Genomic DNA, 16,754 nt, shown 5'->3' with positions numbered 1-16,754 from the left:
AATTAAGAAAATTGTAAATTTTTTTAAACTAATGATTACATATGCATGTGGGGTTAGAGAGAGATAGAGAGAAAGAAAAAGTAGGTGGGAATAAATGAAGAGATAGAGAGAGAAAGTGTTGGAAATTGATGTTAAAAGTACAAAAAAGTAATAGAAAAAAATGACAACTCATTAAAAAGAGGGTAATAATGTCAAAAATTACAACCTTTAAATAGAAATAAACATTGTATTTTCACTACTACAAAACCCGCTGATTTTGGACGATATGCCTTCGACGCTTTCAATAGGGCGTCACTAGAAAATTGGGTATCCGTGTTTTCTCGACGCTTTTTAGCGTCCTCACTTGTTGTTGACTTAAAAAAGCATCCAGAATAGTCACGTGCTAAGCAGACATTCTATAGCTTGCGAACTTAAACAAAATTGGGGGAAAAATATCAAAATTGTTCCTCTTTCCTCTCCAATAACTAAACCCTAACCTTCCACTAAAATTCTCTCATGAATTAATCGCTCTCCAGATTGCAAGGTCAGTAACAAATTAAACTTTAAGATGCTCTATTATTTCGTCATATTGGTATGTATCTAATTGTTTTCTGTTTTTCTGTCCTTTCTCTTTAGATTTTGATTTTAAGGGTTTTTGTTTTAATGCTTATTTTCGATTTTGATTTCGATTTTTTCTTAATTTATCATGGAGGAAGAAGGGATGATGAAAGTGGTGATTGTGAAGTCTCTTTGACAACAACAGCTACAAAAAAAAATAAATAAACAATCAAATTGTTCACATACGGACCCAAATTAAATGTCACTCATCGCCATAACTTTTGAGTAATTTCTTGCATCTACTTACTTCTCTATTTTTTTCTGTTATTTGAGAAGGTAATTTCTAAATTCTATTCATTTTGGTTTAAGTTTGTTTGTTTTGGTGAATTGAGAATTAATTTGTTGGTAATTTATTTTATAAAATTTACAAAAGGGCTCAAATTTTGTCTTCAGGTAAAGGCCTCTTCACAATTCTTTTGATAATAGTCACAACGTTTGCCTGGGTAAGTCCATTTCTTTGGAATTAGGAACATAACTAGACCAAATTGAAATGTATTGATTCTATTTCTTTGCCAAGTAGTAATAAATCATAGCAGGACCAAAGTAATTGGTTGATTAGATTGGTAAATTATCCCTAGATTGCCCATTGAATCTTTCTTATTTTAACGTCTTGTCTCTTCATTTGTTGTGTTATTAGATAATTTAGAGTTTACTACTAGGGGTAACATTTCTTGCAATTGAAATTTGAGTGCTTTTCTGTATACAATAATCTGTATATTTGAGTCCTTTTGTATATGAAGATGCTAATGTTGATATTAGTTGTAGTGTATATGTAGTAGATATATTGATCTAGTGATTGCATGTAAGTATTACTTACTAGTGAGTATGGCTGATTAGATGTGGAAATTTTATTGTATACTAGTTTAGGATAAGTAAGGCTTGTCTCTTTTCATTTCTCGTAACATGTATTAAACTTTTAATGCTCTTTTTGTTATTGGTCTTTAGCATTTACTCATATTAGTGGTCTTGTAGAAATAAACTTAATGGTATTGTTAATATTTATCTTAATCTATTTAATATGATCAGAGGTTGACATAGGAATTTATTACCTTGATTGTTGCTCTTGGGATTTGTGTCGATCACATTCTTAGTTCTTAAGTTGGTAAGATATTAATCAATAAGGCTTCTGACCTTGTGAGCATGGAGTATGGATTCTAGATATTCTTGCATTTAACTTCCTTTTATAATTGGATCTCCATATCTCTCATTTCAGGTTGCATCAATTTCTTTGGGTGTTTATTATTTGATTTTCGTAACCAGTATACATAGTTGGAGTATATATTAATAGGATGCATGTACTCTGTAAAACATATGAATATAATTTCTCTACTCACTCCAATTGTATTTGTTGTCATCCCTCTCTTTGCTGATGGTACTCAGATACAACCTTACCTTTCATACATGAATCATTTTTTTTAATAATTATATCTTCTAGATTGTTTTAGAGTTTTATTTTCCAATCATGTCAATTCCATCTCTGTAATAAAGGGCCTAATACAAAGTGTTTGTATGAGTTATACATATAGTCTTAACTTATTGGATAGATAAGTATAGGGATCATTGAATATAGTGGGTGCCTTTGCTCTGTACTATATACTCATGTTGTTCAGACTTGGATATGAGTGTCTAGCCCTTTCAAGTATGAAACTGCAACTTTCCCTTTGTTATTCCCCTAGCTTCCCTCTCTTAACATTTTGCATTTGTTCATTTTAATTACGTAGTATTATTCTTGTCATAGAGAGAAGAAAAACATAATTCATCCTTAGTTAAATTAGTGTCTAGTCATATTAAGAATCTTAAAATACTCTATATCTCAATCTTGATTTGCTTGGTGTATTTAACTCCATTTTATATGTTTTACCATGAGAGATTGACGGTTATGTAGACTCATCATAGCTAATATTTACATGACCTAGTTGCTTCTTTACATGGCAACACACATAGACCGATTCTAATTGTTGTGTGTGTGCGTGTCATCAGATTTTGTCTTTTTGATAGAAATCTGTTGCTATGGCTAATTATTCAGTGATTTAAAGGGGGAAGGGTGTTTCATAATGGGAGTGTTATTTGATTAATGATTCAATTTTTGTATAATGAAATCTGTTGAATCAATAATGAAAATTTAAAATAGACTTATTAGGAAGTTGCTGTAATTATCAACTATAGAATATTAAAGAGCTATTGAGATATATGGACATCAAAGTGATCTGACAATTTTGAAATGATATAATCATTTTCAAATATTTCACAGGTCCTAAGTTATATGACTATAGTATTCGCCTTAACCACACATGGGCTTTCTCTGGGTTTCCTGATGTCAAATCCATCATGGATGTTGATGGTCCTTATCTTAAAGACTTGGAACTGGGTGTGAATTCTGTTCCAATTTTGCAGTATGGATTTAGTGGTTTCTTGACTGTATGATCTCTTCCCATATCTATACAACCATTTTGCACATTTTTTTACCTGTCTACCTGCCTCTTTGTAATCATTCATGCAATTATACTTAGTTCTCTGGGAAAGAGCTGCATTGTAGGAATAACATGTGCTGTCCCGTGTTTGTATCAAGTATGTTATGCATTCTATATGCTTATAGAACAATGTATCTGAATTTATGTGAAACTTTTTCTTTCGTTTAGGACCTTGGTAATATGGGTTAGTTAACGGACATGTGGGTGCCATGTATCAGTGTTTCATAAAGACATTGGTTCACTATTAGACTGTTAGTCTTTATGTTATTGGAATTGATAATGTGTTTCAACTAGTGATATAGAGTTCTACTGCACCATGTTAATTTCTATTTGAAGAACCAATGTTTCCTGTCCTAACTTCCTGTATAGAATAGCCTGACAAAAAGGAATAGATATTTGATCATCATACTGAAAGTAGAAGACTGAGGGCACATTTTCTAGAACTCAAAAAAGCCAATCTTCAGTGAATATCTGCTTTATTAAGTGAAAATATAATTGAGTGATTTGTGTCTCATCAGTCAACTTCAGGTTTTAAGCATTAACTGTATATGAGAGGGGAAAGAAAAAAAAAACACTTGTCCAACAAATAAGATATAAGAGAACAAAGCCTATCATTGATTCATAGGAAAAGGCATAAATACTTATCATCAGCTGAACCATTATATATCAGAGCATTATTAGTGTAACAAAGCCTATCAATGTTTCCTGTCCTGCTCCCCTGCTGCTTGCTGTAAAGATTGTGTGTGTGTGTGTGTGCGTGTGTGTGTGTGTGTGTGTGTGTGTGTGTTGCAACAGACTTGCGTGATCAACACAATTATAGGGTCGAAGGTTGTATATTTGATTAAAGCTTCAAGCTTGCAAAAGTGATAAATATGGCTTTACTACTTTAATCTATTACAAGCTATTTTCTAAATACCCTTCTACTTCCTAGGCTCCTCTAGTTATACTACTATCACAAGCTTATAATTGGCAATACAAGCCTTAATTACTACATGTACCATATTTGGCATTTTACTACTTTAATCTATTACTAACAAATAGCTAAAGTAACTTGTCCCCTGCTGCTCCCCTGCTTTCTAACGGCTCCTAAGGCTTGATGTTGTTGTTGGTGCGCTGCTTCTGTTTCTGCCTTTTGCTGTAGACCAAGGTCACAGGTGGAGGGTGAAGGTGTATTGCATGTGTGTGTGTGTGTGTGTGTGCGCGCTACAATGGCTGTATAATCAGTTAGTTTGGAAATGATATAAATGCATAATGATACTACGTACACTCTTGGCAAGGTTCAGTTCTGAATTAATCATAAACCTATTCCCATTATTAGACAAACTCTCTTAAGCTTTCTAATGGACAGCAAGAAAGCTTAAAAATTTATAGGCCTACTTTACAGATTTATATGTGCATTGTACATAATTAATTGTCTAGATTAAAGTATAATGTCCGTGTATTGTCTCAAATCGATTATGAAGCTTGAGCCTATATTGTGTATTGTACTAATTTATAATTTTTTTTTTTTTTTTTTTTTTGAAGATTGGAAAAGGCAATGTAGGTGCAACAAGAGAATAGGCCGGGACACTTGAGCATCAAAACAAGTGACTATATTTTCTATAAGGCCATCATCTATGAATTTTGGTTTTTAGTCTTATATTAGTGATTTTATTTAGGGACAAACTACTATAATATGCGAATTTTTTTTTAATTGTGTTGATGTTTTCTTTTATAAATTTGGTAATTAACTACGTACTCTTATTATTGTACTTGATTAATAATTGTTTTATTTTTATTTTTTTAAATCTAGTTATTATATAGAATATTTGTTTATTTGAATTTTTATGTTATTAATTTAATTTATGATAAAATTAAAAAACTATAATGTGTATGTATATATGATGATGGTAATAATTTAATAAACGAAAAAAAAAGCTTAAAAAAAAATTCTAGACGCTTTTTAATGTCTACATATTTGCACATTTTCATATTTCAAGAGTTTCCCGCCATACAATAGGTTGACACGAATAATGCAAGACAAAAAAAAGCGTCGCTAAATTTGAGTTTGTGGACATGTAAAAGCGTCACCAAAAAACTACACACTTTTGGGATAATGCGCGAAATACGTAATTTTCGACACTTCGCATATTAGTCAGGACACAAAAAAGCGTCGAGAATCTCGACGCTTTTTGTGTCTCTAAAAAATTTTCGACTCACGTATTTTCGACGCTTTTTAGAAGCGTCGAGAAATAATTTTGCGACGCTTTTAAGCGTCGAAAAAAGGCCTAAAAAGCGTCCAGAAAACACGCTTTTTGTAGTAGTGTTTGGTTAACCCAAAAAGGAAATGAGGCTTTGTATTAAGGGACGGAGAAAGTATATAACATGTTGTGTTTACCGCTTCTACTTGTACTTTCATAGGACCACACAAATTAATATGGACAAGTTCCAATGGTTTTGTGGTGCTTATCACATTCTTAGATTTAAAAGATATTCGTGTCTGCTTACCTTTAACACATGCACTACAGGCTTTATCTCTTATAAACTTGATGGATGGAAGTCCTTCCACAAGTCCTTTTGATCTAAGTTTATCAAGTAAAGAAAAGCTAGCATGGCCAAAGAGCTTGTGCCATAATAGGGGATCATCCTCAATGACACTAAGACAGGTCACGTTACTGCTTGGAACTTCATTGAGATCCACAACATATGTGTTTCCTTTTTTAGTTCCTTCAAGGATAATTCTGTTAGTGTCATTGTTGATGATTCTATAAAGATTAGAAGTAAAGCTAACTGAGTTACCTTTATCACAAACTTGAGATATAATTAACAAATTGTGTTTAAGACCCTCGACTAAAAAAACATTTTCTATAGCATGGGAACTTGACCTTCCGATTTTACAAATAGCAATAATTTTACCTTTTTTGTTATCTCCAAAGGTCACAATTCCTCCATAGTAGGCATCCAGTGAGAGAAATTTATATTTTCCACTAGTCATATGCTTAGAACAACCATTGTCGAGGTACCAAGTGTTGTTCCCCCTCACTGGAACCTGCATGAAAACTAAGTGTTAGTTTCTAGAACTCAGGTTTCCTTTGGTTCCATTGTTTTGGAGGAAGAGTCAGATTTCTTCATCTTAACCTGTTCAGCATGCTCAGTATTCTTAAGAGTATCTTTAATTCTTTTAGGACATGCAACTCGAAGATGTCATGTGCAACCACAGTAGTAACATAATTTTTTACTGGGCAGATCCACGTATTTCTTGTTTCTCCTAGACTTCTTTTTATATCTTATTCATTCTTTATAGTTATTCAGAGCGTTAGCTATCCAAGATGGAATTCTATTATTGTTAATCTCCTTACCTTTCCTAGGTCTTACAAGTTCCTCCTCCAAGGTTTGATTATTCATTTTTATTTCTTCCAAGTCTGATTTCCAATTCTCAAAATTTGGAAGTTGGCTTGTGGGAAGAATTTCATATTCAGGAGAATTGATTCCAAGTTTTAGTTGAGCTAGCTCTACATTAAACATAATGTTATCATGTTTTAGTTTTTCAGCTTGTTCTTTTAACAGGACATTTTTATCATATAAATCGACAAATCTAGTCTGAATATCAGTTTTCATATTATCAACCCATTCCTTATTGTTGGAATGTGACTTGAGAATCAATCGAGGCTTGGCATATAAGATAAGGGGAAGAATTGCTTGTGTTAAGCAAGGAAGCATTGGATGGGTCAACTTCAACTGGGCATATCTCTCAAAATACTTAGATTTTTGAGGTGATTAAAGTTGGAGGTGAAAGCTTGTTTCAAGAGATTTCCAATGATAGGTCATAAGCTTAATTCCGATAAGAAATGAGGAAGTTATAGCTGTTTTACTACGGGCTGTCTGTGCTGACGCGAACAGGGGAAGCACGTCCGTGCCAAATATGGCACGTCCGTGCTGCTGCAGTTCCAGACGAGCAGTAGCTATTGGAATGAGTTATCTGGGCTTGCACGTCCGTGCCATATTTGGCACGTCCGTGCCTACCTGATACCCTGTCCAAATCTGTCGGGGGTATAAATACCCATTAAGGGTTATTTTGTTAATTATCCCCAAATTGAGTGAAACACAATTAGAGCTAGGGTTCTTGTTCTTGAAACCCTTGTGCTTTAGAGTGGAAATTAGTGAGAGATTACTCTTGTAAACACTAATTGAAATCAATACAAACATTCTCCTTGTTCTTGGGTGGGTTTTATAGTCTTCAAGTAATTGCTTGAAGGATTTTCCCACCTTCCAATTTCTTGTCTCTTTTACTATCAAATTTCCTTATTGTTCTTTGCTAATTACTTCAATTATCAACCATTTGCTCTAACAAATTGGTATCAGAGCTAGGTTAGATCCTTGGGTAAAATTAGGGCTTGTTCTTAGTTGATTGAAAATTGAAGGTATTTTGGCCATGGGAGGTTCAAAATTTGATATTGAGAAATTTGATAGGTCAATCAACTTTGGGTTATGGAAGTTGAAGATGAATGCCATTTTGGTTCAAAATGGCTTGGATGAGGCAATGCTTGGGATTAAGAAGAAGCCTTCGGCTATGTCGGAGGAGGAGTTCTTAAAGTTAGACAAGAAAGCTCTCTCCTTGATTCAATTGAGCGTTTCTAATGAGGTGTTGAGGGAGGTAGCGAAGGAAACAACGGCGGCGGGGTTATGGTTGAAGCTTGAGTCGCTTTACATGACAAAATCGGTAACCAATCGACTTTTGTTGAAGAGCAAACTACATGACCTCAAACTTGAAGAAGGTAAATCCTTGAAATCTCATCTTGATGAGTTTGATTCTATAGTTATGGACTTGCATAATATAGATGTTACTTTAGATGATGAAGATTTAGCTATACGTTTGTTGTGTTCATTACCTCCCGATTATAAGCATTTTAGAGAGACGGTTTTGTATGGTAGAGATGAATTGTCACTTGAGGATGTTAAGAGTGCGTTGTTGCAAAGGGAGTTAATTGAAAATCAATTAACTAGAAATGATGACCTTGTTCATGGTGGTGAAGGTCTTGTTGCGAGAGGTAGACCAAAGGAGAGGAACAATTTCGGTGCTAAATCCGGTACTTCTAAGTCTAGATCAAAATCTAAGCTTAAGAATGTTGTTTGTCATGCTTGCCGTAAGAAAGGCCACATTCGGAAGTTTTGCCCGGAGAAGGGGAAAAAGGATAAAGGTAAGAGTGTTGCTAGCACATCTTACCATGACGATTCGGCGGCGGTGGCTCATAGTGATAGTGATGATTGAATTCTTCTTGCGGTTGAATCGAATTCAAGGTCCAATGACAAATGGATACTTGATTCGGGGTATATCATATCACTCCCAATCGACATTGGTTCTCTACTTATGATAGTGTTCAAGGTGGAGTGGTACTAATGGGCAATAGTGCGGCTTGCAAGGTTGCCGGGATTGGGGCGGTTAGGATCAAGATGTTTGATGGAATGGTCCGCACTCTATCAAATGTGCGTCATGTTTCGGATATGACTAAGAACTTGATCTCATTGGGCACTTTGGATAGCAATGGTTGCCGGTGCACTCTTGAAAAGGGTGAGCTTAAGGTTGCTTTGGGAGCTCAAGTTGTGATGAAAGGCAAGAAGATTGTCTCACTCTATGAGTTAATCGGGTCGACGGTTGAGGGTTCGGCATCGGCGGTGTCTTCGTCAATGTCCGAGTCCGATAATACGAAGTTGTGGCATATGAGGCTTGGGCACATGAGTGAAAGAGGTTTGTCGGAATTGTCCAAGAGAGGTCTATTGGGAAATCAAGCTACGGGTTCTATGGAATTTTGTGAGCATTGTGTGTTCGGAAAACAAAGAAGGGTTAGCTTCAAGGCGGCCACACATAGAACCAAGGGTACACTTGATTATATTCACTCGGATTTATGGGGTCCTTCTAGAAAGCCATCCTTGGGTGGTCACCGCTATTTGCTCACCTTTATTGATGATTATTCACGGAAGGTGTGGGTTTTCTTCTTGAAAAGCAAAGATCAAGTCTTTGAGGAGTTCCAAGATTGGAAAACCTTGATTGAGAAGCAAACCGGAAGGCAAATAAAGAGGTTGCGAACGGATAACGGACTCGAGTTTGTAGAGAAAGAATTCACCAAGTTTTGCAAGAAACTTGGCATTGTTCGTCATCGCACTTGTACCGGTAGACCACAACAAAATGGAGTGGCGGAAAGGATGAATAGGACTTTGCTTGAAAAGGCTTGATGTATGTTGTTCCAAGCGGGGCTAAGCAAGGGATTTTGGGCCGAAGCGGTGAAAATGGCGGCTCATGTGGCAAACCGATCACCACACACCGCTCTTGGGTTGAAGACGGCGGAGGAGATGTGGTCGGGTTCACCGGGAGATTATTCCGGATTGAGAGTTTTCGGTTGCCCGGCTTATGCATATGTGAATGACGGGAAGTTGGAGCCTAGAGCAAAGAAGTGTATCTTCTTAGGATACACGGATGGGGTCAAGGGTTATAGACTTTGGGACCCTAGCACATCAAGAATCATCACTAGCCGAGATGTTACCTTTAATGAGTCCGTATTTCTTCAAAAGGGTGATACTACTTCTTTTGAGCTTGCCGAGAAGGAGGTGGAGAATGATGACGGTGTTGATACTCATGAGAAGGTTGATGAAGTTCTTGATGATGATGTTGGTGTAGAGACACCACAAAAAGGTGGAGATGTTCCTTCCACTTCCTCCCCTAGGAAGGCCACCACACCTAGGAAGGAACAATCTTCCCACCAAGTGCAAAAATCAAGTCTTGCACATGGACGGGCTAAGAGGCCTATAAAGCCTCCGGTCCGGTTCGGATTTGAGGAGATGGCGGCCTATGCATTGAATGTTGCTAGTGATGTAGTCGATCTTGAGCCATCTTCATATACCGAAGCAATGGAGTGTGTTGACTCTAAAAGATGGCAATTGGCCATGGAAGAAGAGATGGAATCTCTTCACAAGAATCAAACATGGAAGCTTGTAGAGAAACCACGGGGCAAGAAAATTGTTGATTGCAAATGGGTCTACAAGTACAAAGAGGGAATTCCGGGAATTGAGGAGCCAAGGTGCAAAGCAAGAGTTGTAGCACGTGGTTTTAGCCAAGTCCCAGGAATCAACTACAATGAAATTTTCTCACCGGTGGTAAGGCACACTTCTATACGTTCACTACTTGCTCTTGTTGCCATGCATGATTTCGAGTTGGAGCAATTAGATGTGAAAACCGCATTCTTGCATGGAGAGCTTTAGGAGGAAATCTACATGCGGCAACCGGATGGTTTTGTTGTTGAGGGTAAGGAGGAGCATGTATGCTTGTTAAAGAAGTCCTTGTATGGTTTGAAACAATCACCTCGGCAATGGTACAAACGGTTTGACCAATGTATGTTGGGGCATGGTTTCTCCCGAAGTGACTATGATAGTTGTGTATAATTGAAGAAGGTGAGTGATGGCTCTTTGTTGTATCTTTTGCTATATGTTGATGATATGCTTGTAGCGGCAAAAGACATGTTTGAGATCAAGAAGGTGAAAGAAATGTTGAAGGGGGAATTTGAAATGAAGGATTTAGGCACGGCAAAGAAAATTCTCGGCATGGAGATCATAAGAAATCGTGAGAGACGGAGTTTGTACTTATCCCAACAAAAGTACATTGAAAAGGTCTTGGAGAGATTTCATATGATGGATGCTAAGCCCGTTTCCGTTCCTTTAGCATCTCATTTCAAATTGTCATCCTTGGATTCTCCAAATTCCAAGGAGGACAAGGAGTTCATGTCATCCATTCCTTATGCCAATGCGGTTGGGAGCATTATGTATGCAATGGTTTGTACTCGACCGGACATTGCTCAAGTCGTAAGCGTGGTAAGTAGGTACATGGCAAATCCCGGAAAGGCACATTGACAAGCCGTCAAGTGGATTCTTCGGTATTTGCAGGGTACTTCTAGCCACTACTAGAAAACACCTCATTTCCGACGGAAAAATTCCGTTGGAAACACCTCAAAATCCGTCGGAAAACACCTTTCCGACGGATTTCCATCGGAAAAGGATGTCGGAAAAGGGTTCGTAGGAAATAGGGTCTTTTCCGACGAAAATTCCGTCGGAAACACTTTTCCGACGGAATTTCCGACGGTATTCTTTTGTCGTAAGGGATTTTCCGGCACCAGCAAATCCGTCGGAAATCGCTTTTATGAATTTTAAAAAAAAAAAGCCGCGCCACCACGGGCACGGCGTATCACAACCTCCAACCACCAAAAAACCCAACATCAGCAATCCAGAACCACCCCACCACCCACAACCACCAGATCTACCACCGACAACCACTAGCTACCACCCCCCACCACCGGCCCCTAACCCGATCCACCACTCACACCCACAGCCCACCCATAACCCGTTTCAACAGCCCCCCTAACCCGATCCACCACCGACAGCCACTAGAACCCTAACCCGATCCACCACCCACACCCACAACCACACCCATTAGAACCCTAACCCGATCCATCACCCACACAAACACCCACCAGAACACCTACCCACCTAACCGACCCCCTAATCGAACCCACCCAAAACCACCCACCTAAAACCACCACTACCGGCACCGAAACAAGCCAACCACAACCCAAAAATAAAAAAAAAATAAAAGAATCCCGACCCAACCCCAAAAATTCGAACACCAAAATTCAAAAAAACTGATAAAACAACAAAAAAAAATCAAAAAAAATTACACATACCTTAATTCGACATAATAAACCTCGAAATTGGGTTTAGAAGGCCAAATTCGACCACAAAAACTCTAGATCTAGAGTTTTTGTGGTCGAATTTGGCCTAAAAACCTTTGTTTTCTTCGTGAGGAGAGAGAAAGGGCGAAATTGGAGGAATATTATTGTTGATGTTGATGCCGGCGATGGTGTTGTTGATGTTGGTGTTGTTCGTTGTTCGTGGTGTTGTTGTTGGTGTTGTCCGTGGGAGGTAAAGAGGGGAAAGAAGAGGAGAGAGAAGGGTGTTGTTCGTTGTTCGTGGTGTTGTCCGTGGGAGGTAAAGAGGGGAAAGAAGAGGAGAGAGAAGGGGGAAGGAGAAGACGAACAGGAGAGAGAAGAGGGGGGAGAACGAAGAGGAAAGAGAAGAGGAGAGAGGAAGGAGAAGACGAAGAGGAAAGAGAAGAGGGGAGAGAAGGAGAAGTGGAAAGAGAAGGAGAAGGGGGAAAAAAGGAGTGGAGGCGGAAGAAAGGGGTAAGGTGTTAGGGTTTTAAAAAAAATCTTCCTTTTTTTTTAATTAGATTCCGACGGAAAATTCCGTCGGAAAGTTCCGACGGATTTTTAATCCGTCGAAAATTGTACTTTCCGATGGAAATTCCGTCGGAAAAGTCATATATTCCGACGAATTTATTTTCCGTCGGAAATTTCCGACGGATTTCCGACAGAATTATTGAATTCGTCAGAAATATCCGACGGAAAAAAAATCCGTCGGAAATTTCGTTTTTTCCGACGGAATAATGGGTCCGTCGGAAGCAGTCCGTCGCTATTAAGCTGTTTTCTTGTAGTGAGCACTTGTATTGAGTATGGGCGGAATGGAGATGACTTGATTGGTTATGTGGATTCCGATTATGGTGGTGACCTTGATGATCGGAAGTCCACTTCAGGGTATGTGTTTTGCCTCGGTGGTTCGGCTATTAGTTGGAGGTCGGCATTGCAAGAAGTGACCGCCTTGTCAACAACGGAAGCCGAATACATGGCTTTAACGGAGGAGTTCAAAGAAGCCCAATGGCTTGGTGGCTTTGTTGGAGAGTTGAGGTCGGAGAGATGTGTTCCTATGATGTATAGTGATAGCCAAAGCGCTATACACTTGGCTAGAAATCAAAATTCTTTTCATAGGAGGACAAAACACATCGATGTAAAGTATCACTATATTCGAGATACTATTGCTAGTGGCAAGGTTGCACAAGGGAAGGTGCATACTTCAGAGAATCCGGCGGATATGTTAACTAAGCCTTTGTCGGTTGCAAAGTTTGAGCATTGCTCAAACTTGGTTGCTTGTTATTAGCTATGTTGTTTTTGACACCCTTGTAAGGGTGGTTACACCTTTTGTAGGTGGTTTCATCTTTGTTGAAGATGTTGGTTACATCCGTTGTTTTTCGGATGGTTGTTGTGAATACTTGACATGATTGATTATCTTGTCAAGGTGGAGAATTGTTGGAATGTGACTCGAGAATCAATCGAGGCTTGGCATATAAGCTAAGGGGAAGAATTGCTTGTGTTAAGCAAGGAAGCATTGGATGGGTCAACTTCAACTAGGCATATCTCTCAAACTACTTAGAGTTTTGAGGTGATTCAAGTTGGAGGTGAAAGCTTGTTTCAAGAGCTTTCCAATAATAGGTCATAAGCTTAATTCCAATAAGAAACGAGGAAGTTATAGCTGTTTTACTACGGGCTGTATGTGCTGACGCGAACAGGGGAAGCACGTCCGTGCCAAATATGGCACGTCCGTGCTGCTGCAGTTCCAGACGAGCAGTAGCTACTGGAATGAGTTATCTGGGCTTGCACGTCCGTGCCATATTTGGCACGTCCGTGCCTACCTGATACCCTGTCCAAATCTGTCGGGGGTATAAATACCCATTAAGGGTTATTTTGTTAATTATCCCCAAATTGAGTGAAACACAATTAGAGCTAGGGTTCTTGTTCTTGAAACCCTTGTGCTTTAGAGTGGAAATTAGTGAGAGATTACTCTTGTAAACACTAATTGAAATCAATACAAACATTCTCCTTGTTCTTGGGTGGGTTTTATAGTCTTCAAGTAATTGCTTGAAGGATTTTCCCACCTTCCAATTTCTTGTCTCTTTTACTATCAAATTTCCTTATTGTTCTTTGCTAATTACTTCAATTATCAACCATTTGCTCTAACACTTATGTTCTTTGTGGATTTTTAAGGCTTGATCAGTTTGGAACTTCAACTTGTTTAGTTCAATATAGTCATCTTGAAGTTCCAGAATAATGTCCATAAGATTTTCTTTATTAAGATTTTTGAGTTGTCGATAGTCATACCATACCTGATATTTAAGTTCCTTCGGATGAGCTTAATTGTCAATTTTAGCCATCAAACACAAGTTGGCTGTTTCTTCCACAAATTCTCCTTCTCCTTCCTCTTCCGAGTCAGAGTTTCCCCATGCAGCCACCATGGCTATTTTGACATCTTCCTTGGAGAACGATTGTTTATAGTACTTGTTTTGCTCCTTCCCTTTGTATTTAGGTTTCTCATCCTCCTTAGGTTGAGGGCGGTCTGTGATAAGATGTTCCCTGGAACCACATCCAAAACACTTGACCTCCTTAGAACTTGGCTGTTGTTGTTTACTCTTATCTCCTCTCTTTCCCAGCATCTTTCTGAACTTCCGAACAAGCATGGCTGTCTCAACATCATTGTCTTCAGAGTCGCTTGATTCATAAGCTTTCAGAGCAAGGCTTTTATTTTTGGAACTTTCAGTATTTGCTCCAAGGTGAAGTTCATGAGTGAGCAGGGATCCATTGAGTTGTTTAAGGTTGAACTTGGTGAAGTCCTTGGATTCTTGTAGAGCAGTCACCTTGGATCTCCACCTCTCATCTTCAGGAAGACTCTTGAGAACTTTTCTTACCATTTCATCAATGGGTCTGAACCTGCCTAAAGATTCTAACTCATTGACAATGTTAATAAATCTAGTGAACATATCCTGAATGGATTCTTTGTGTAGCATTTCAAATCTTTTATATTTTGACATTAGTAAATCAATTTTAGAATGCTTAACTTCATTTGTTCCATCATGTGTTACTTGTAATAAATCCCAAATTTGCTTTGCGGACTTACAACCCATTGATTTTGTTATGCTCATGAGACCTAGTCCACAACGCAAGATTTTCACTACTTGAGCATTTAGCTCATATTTTTCAAAATCTTCTTTATCAAATTCAGACAGTGGTTTAGGGATTACCTCTTTGTTTGCATTGGTTTTCGTTACCTCGAAGTCACCACATTCAATGACTCTCCATACTTGATAATTTTCAGCTTTGATGAATATTTCCATTCTATTCTTCCAGTATGAATAGAAGTTGCCGGTGAACATTGGTGGTCTTTGGGTCGAATACCCTTCTTCATGTTTCTCGTGAGCATTCATCTCTCTAGGAACTTACTCCACAAGGTTGCTTGTAATTTAGTGAGAACCTGCTCTGATACCAATTGTTAGTTTAAACAAACTACTACGAGAGGCGGGGGGAGGGGGGTGGTAGTAGGTTACAATCGTGAAACTTAAGCGGAAATTAAAAAACAAAACATAAAAGGAACTTAAAGAACACAACAAGATTTACGAGGAAACCTTCCATGGCCAAACTTGAAGTAAAACCTCGGCCCTTCTCGAGACTTTCAATTAACTCCACTATAATAGGCAACTCTCCTAGTACAACCTATTATTACAAACTTTTCTCCCAAGTTCCACCACGGACACTTGCCACTTGATAGGAACCTATCCTACCAGACCTAAGACACACTCAGGTTCCTTTTTCCCGACCCAACACACACTCAGGTTCCTTTCACTCACTATGCAACCCATGTCACACTCAAGTTGACTCACTACCACTTGAATTTTACAGAATTCAAACTCATACGCTCAAACGTGAATTTGTAGAGAATTCACAATCTCACCCCAAAACCAATTACAACACAAAGACTCACTCTAACACATAAATGGAAAACTACACATGAAACCCGAAATCAAAATGATAAAGCTTAACCTTTTGCTAATTTACTCTTAAGCACTAAGTGGTTTTCACGCTTAAAACTCTCCCTTTGCTTCACTGCATCACTTCTATATTTATAGAGGTTCCTCAGTTCACAAAGTAGGGTTTTTTGTAAATGTGATAAGCTTAAAAAGAAATCTAATCTTATCACTTTAAAACCGAAATCAAACATATTTAATTTCATTTATCTGAAAAACAATTTTAATCAAATTTGTTTTATTTAAAAGATAGAATTTTATGAAAAAGATAAAACCAAGTAAACCAAATTTTAGAAGATAAAATCAAATAAATACTTTTTCATAAAACTGTAATTATCTTTTACGAATTAATGAGCTTTCCAAGCTTTATCTGATTTCGAATAAGTTCTATGGATAACAACCAATTGCATGTTTACATCAACCTACAAAACAAACTTATCTTTTATACAACTATAAGTTATGAAGTCCATCTTTTTCGGTTGATATCTCGAGCTCTGCTCTGATCCTTGGTTGTTGAGGTTTGCCCTAGCATTACACCGGAACTAGGTCGTTACAACCCATTGTGAAGTTCCTGTTAAGAAACTTCGTGAAGTTCCTGTTAAGAAACTTCGTGAAGTTCCATTTTTGGAACTCTTCTTTTGTCTTTACTTGTCCTCATGGATCTTCTAAAGTTCCTTTGTTTTAGTTCCAACTTCAACTTCTTGAGCTTACTAAACCTGCAAACATCACAACACTTGAAAATCCTTATTAGATGGAATTTTGGTCAATTCTTAACATCATCATCAAAATCTCATAAGGGTCAACATGAACCCTCCCCCTCCATTTCCACAGCCCTAATCTATCGGCGCCAAAAACCACCAAAACCAAAACCTTCCTTCCCCAAAACGGCCACGAATTTGGCCGTAAATTACTGAAATCGGCCGATTTTGGGGTTGAGTGACCTTAACCGGCGAATTTTGGCCACCAATGGCCGAATT

The 16,754-nt window shown here is 38.0% G+C and overlaps 1 protein-coding gene across 1 annotated transcript; it reads right to left on the bottom strand.

The window, feature by feature from the left end:
* Nucleotides 1–14,112: 14,112 nt before the first annotated feature.
* Nucleotides 14,113–15,180, bottom strand: LOC145616996 (uncharacterized). Its single transcript, XM_081671704.1, has one exon. It carries the CDS (start codon nt 15,178–15,180, stop codon nt 14,113–14,115), a length of 1,068 nt encoding a protein of 355 aa, XP_081527830.1.
* Nucleotides 15,181–16,754: the final 1,574 nt, after the last annotated feature.

Source organism: Chenopodium album, chromosome 26 (assembly GCF_948465745.1).
Source record: "Chenopodium album chromosome 26, dcCheAlbu1.1, whole genome shotgun sequence".
NCBI lineage: Eukaryota > Viridiplantae > Streptophyta > Magnoliopsida > Caryophyllales > Amaranthaceae > Chenopodium > Chenopodium album.
The sequence above is the reverse complement of the archived record's forward strand: the minus strand, read 5'-3'. Positions and strand labels throughout refer to the sequence as shown.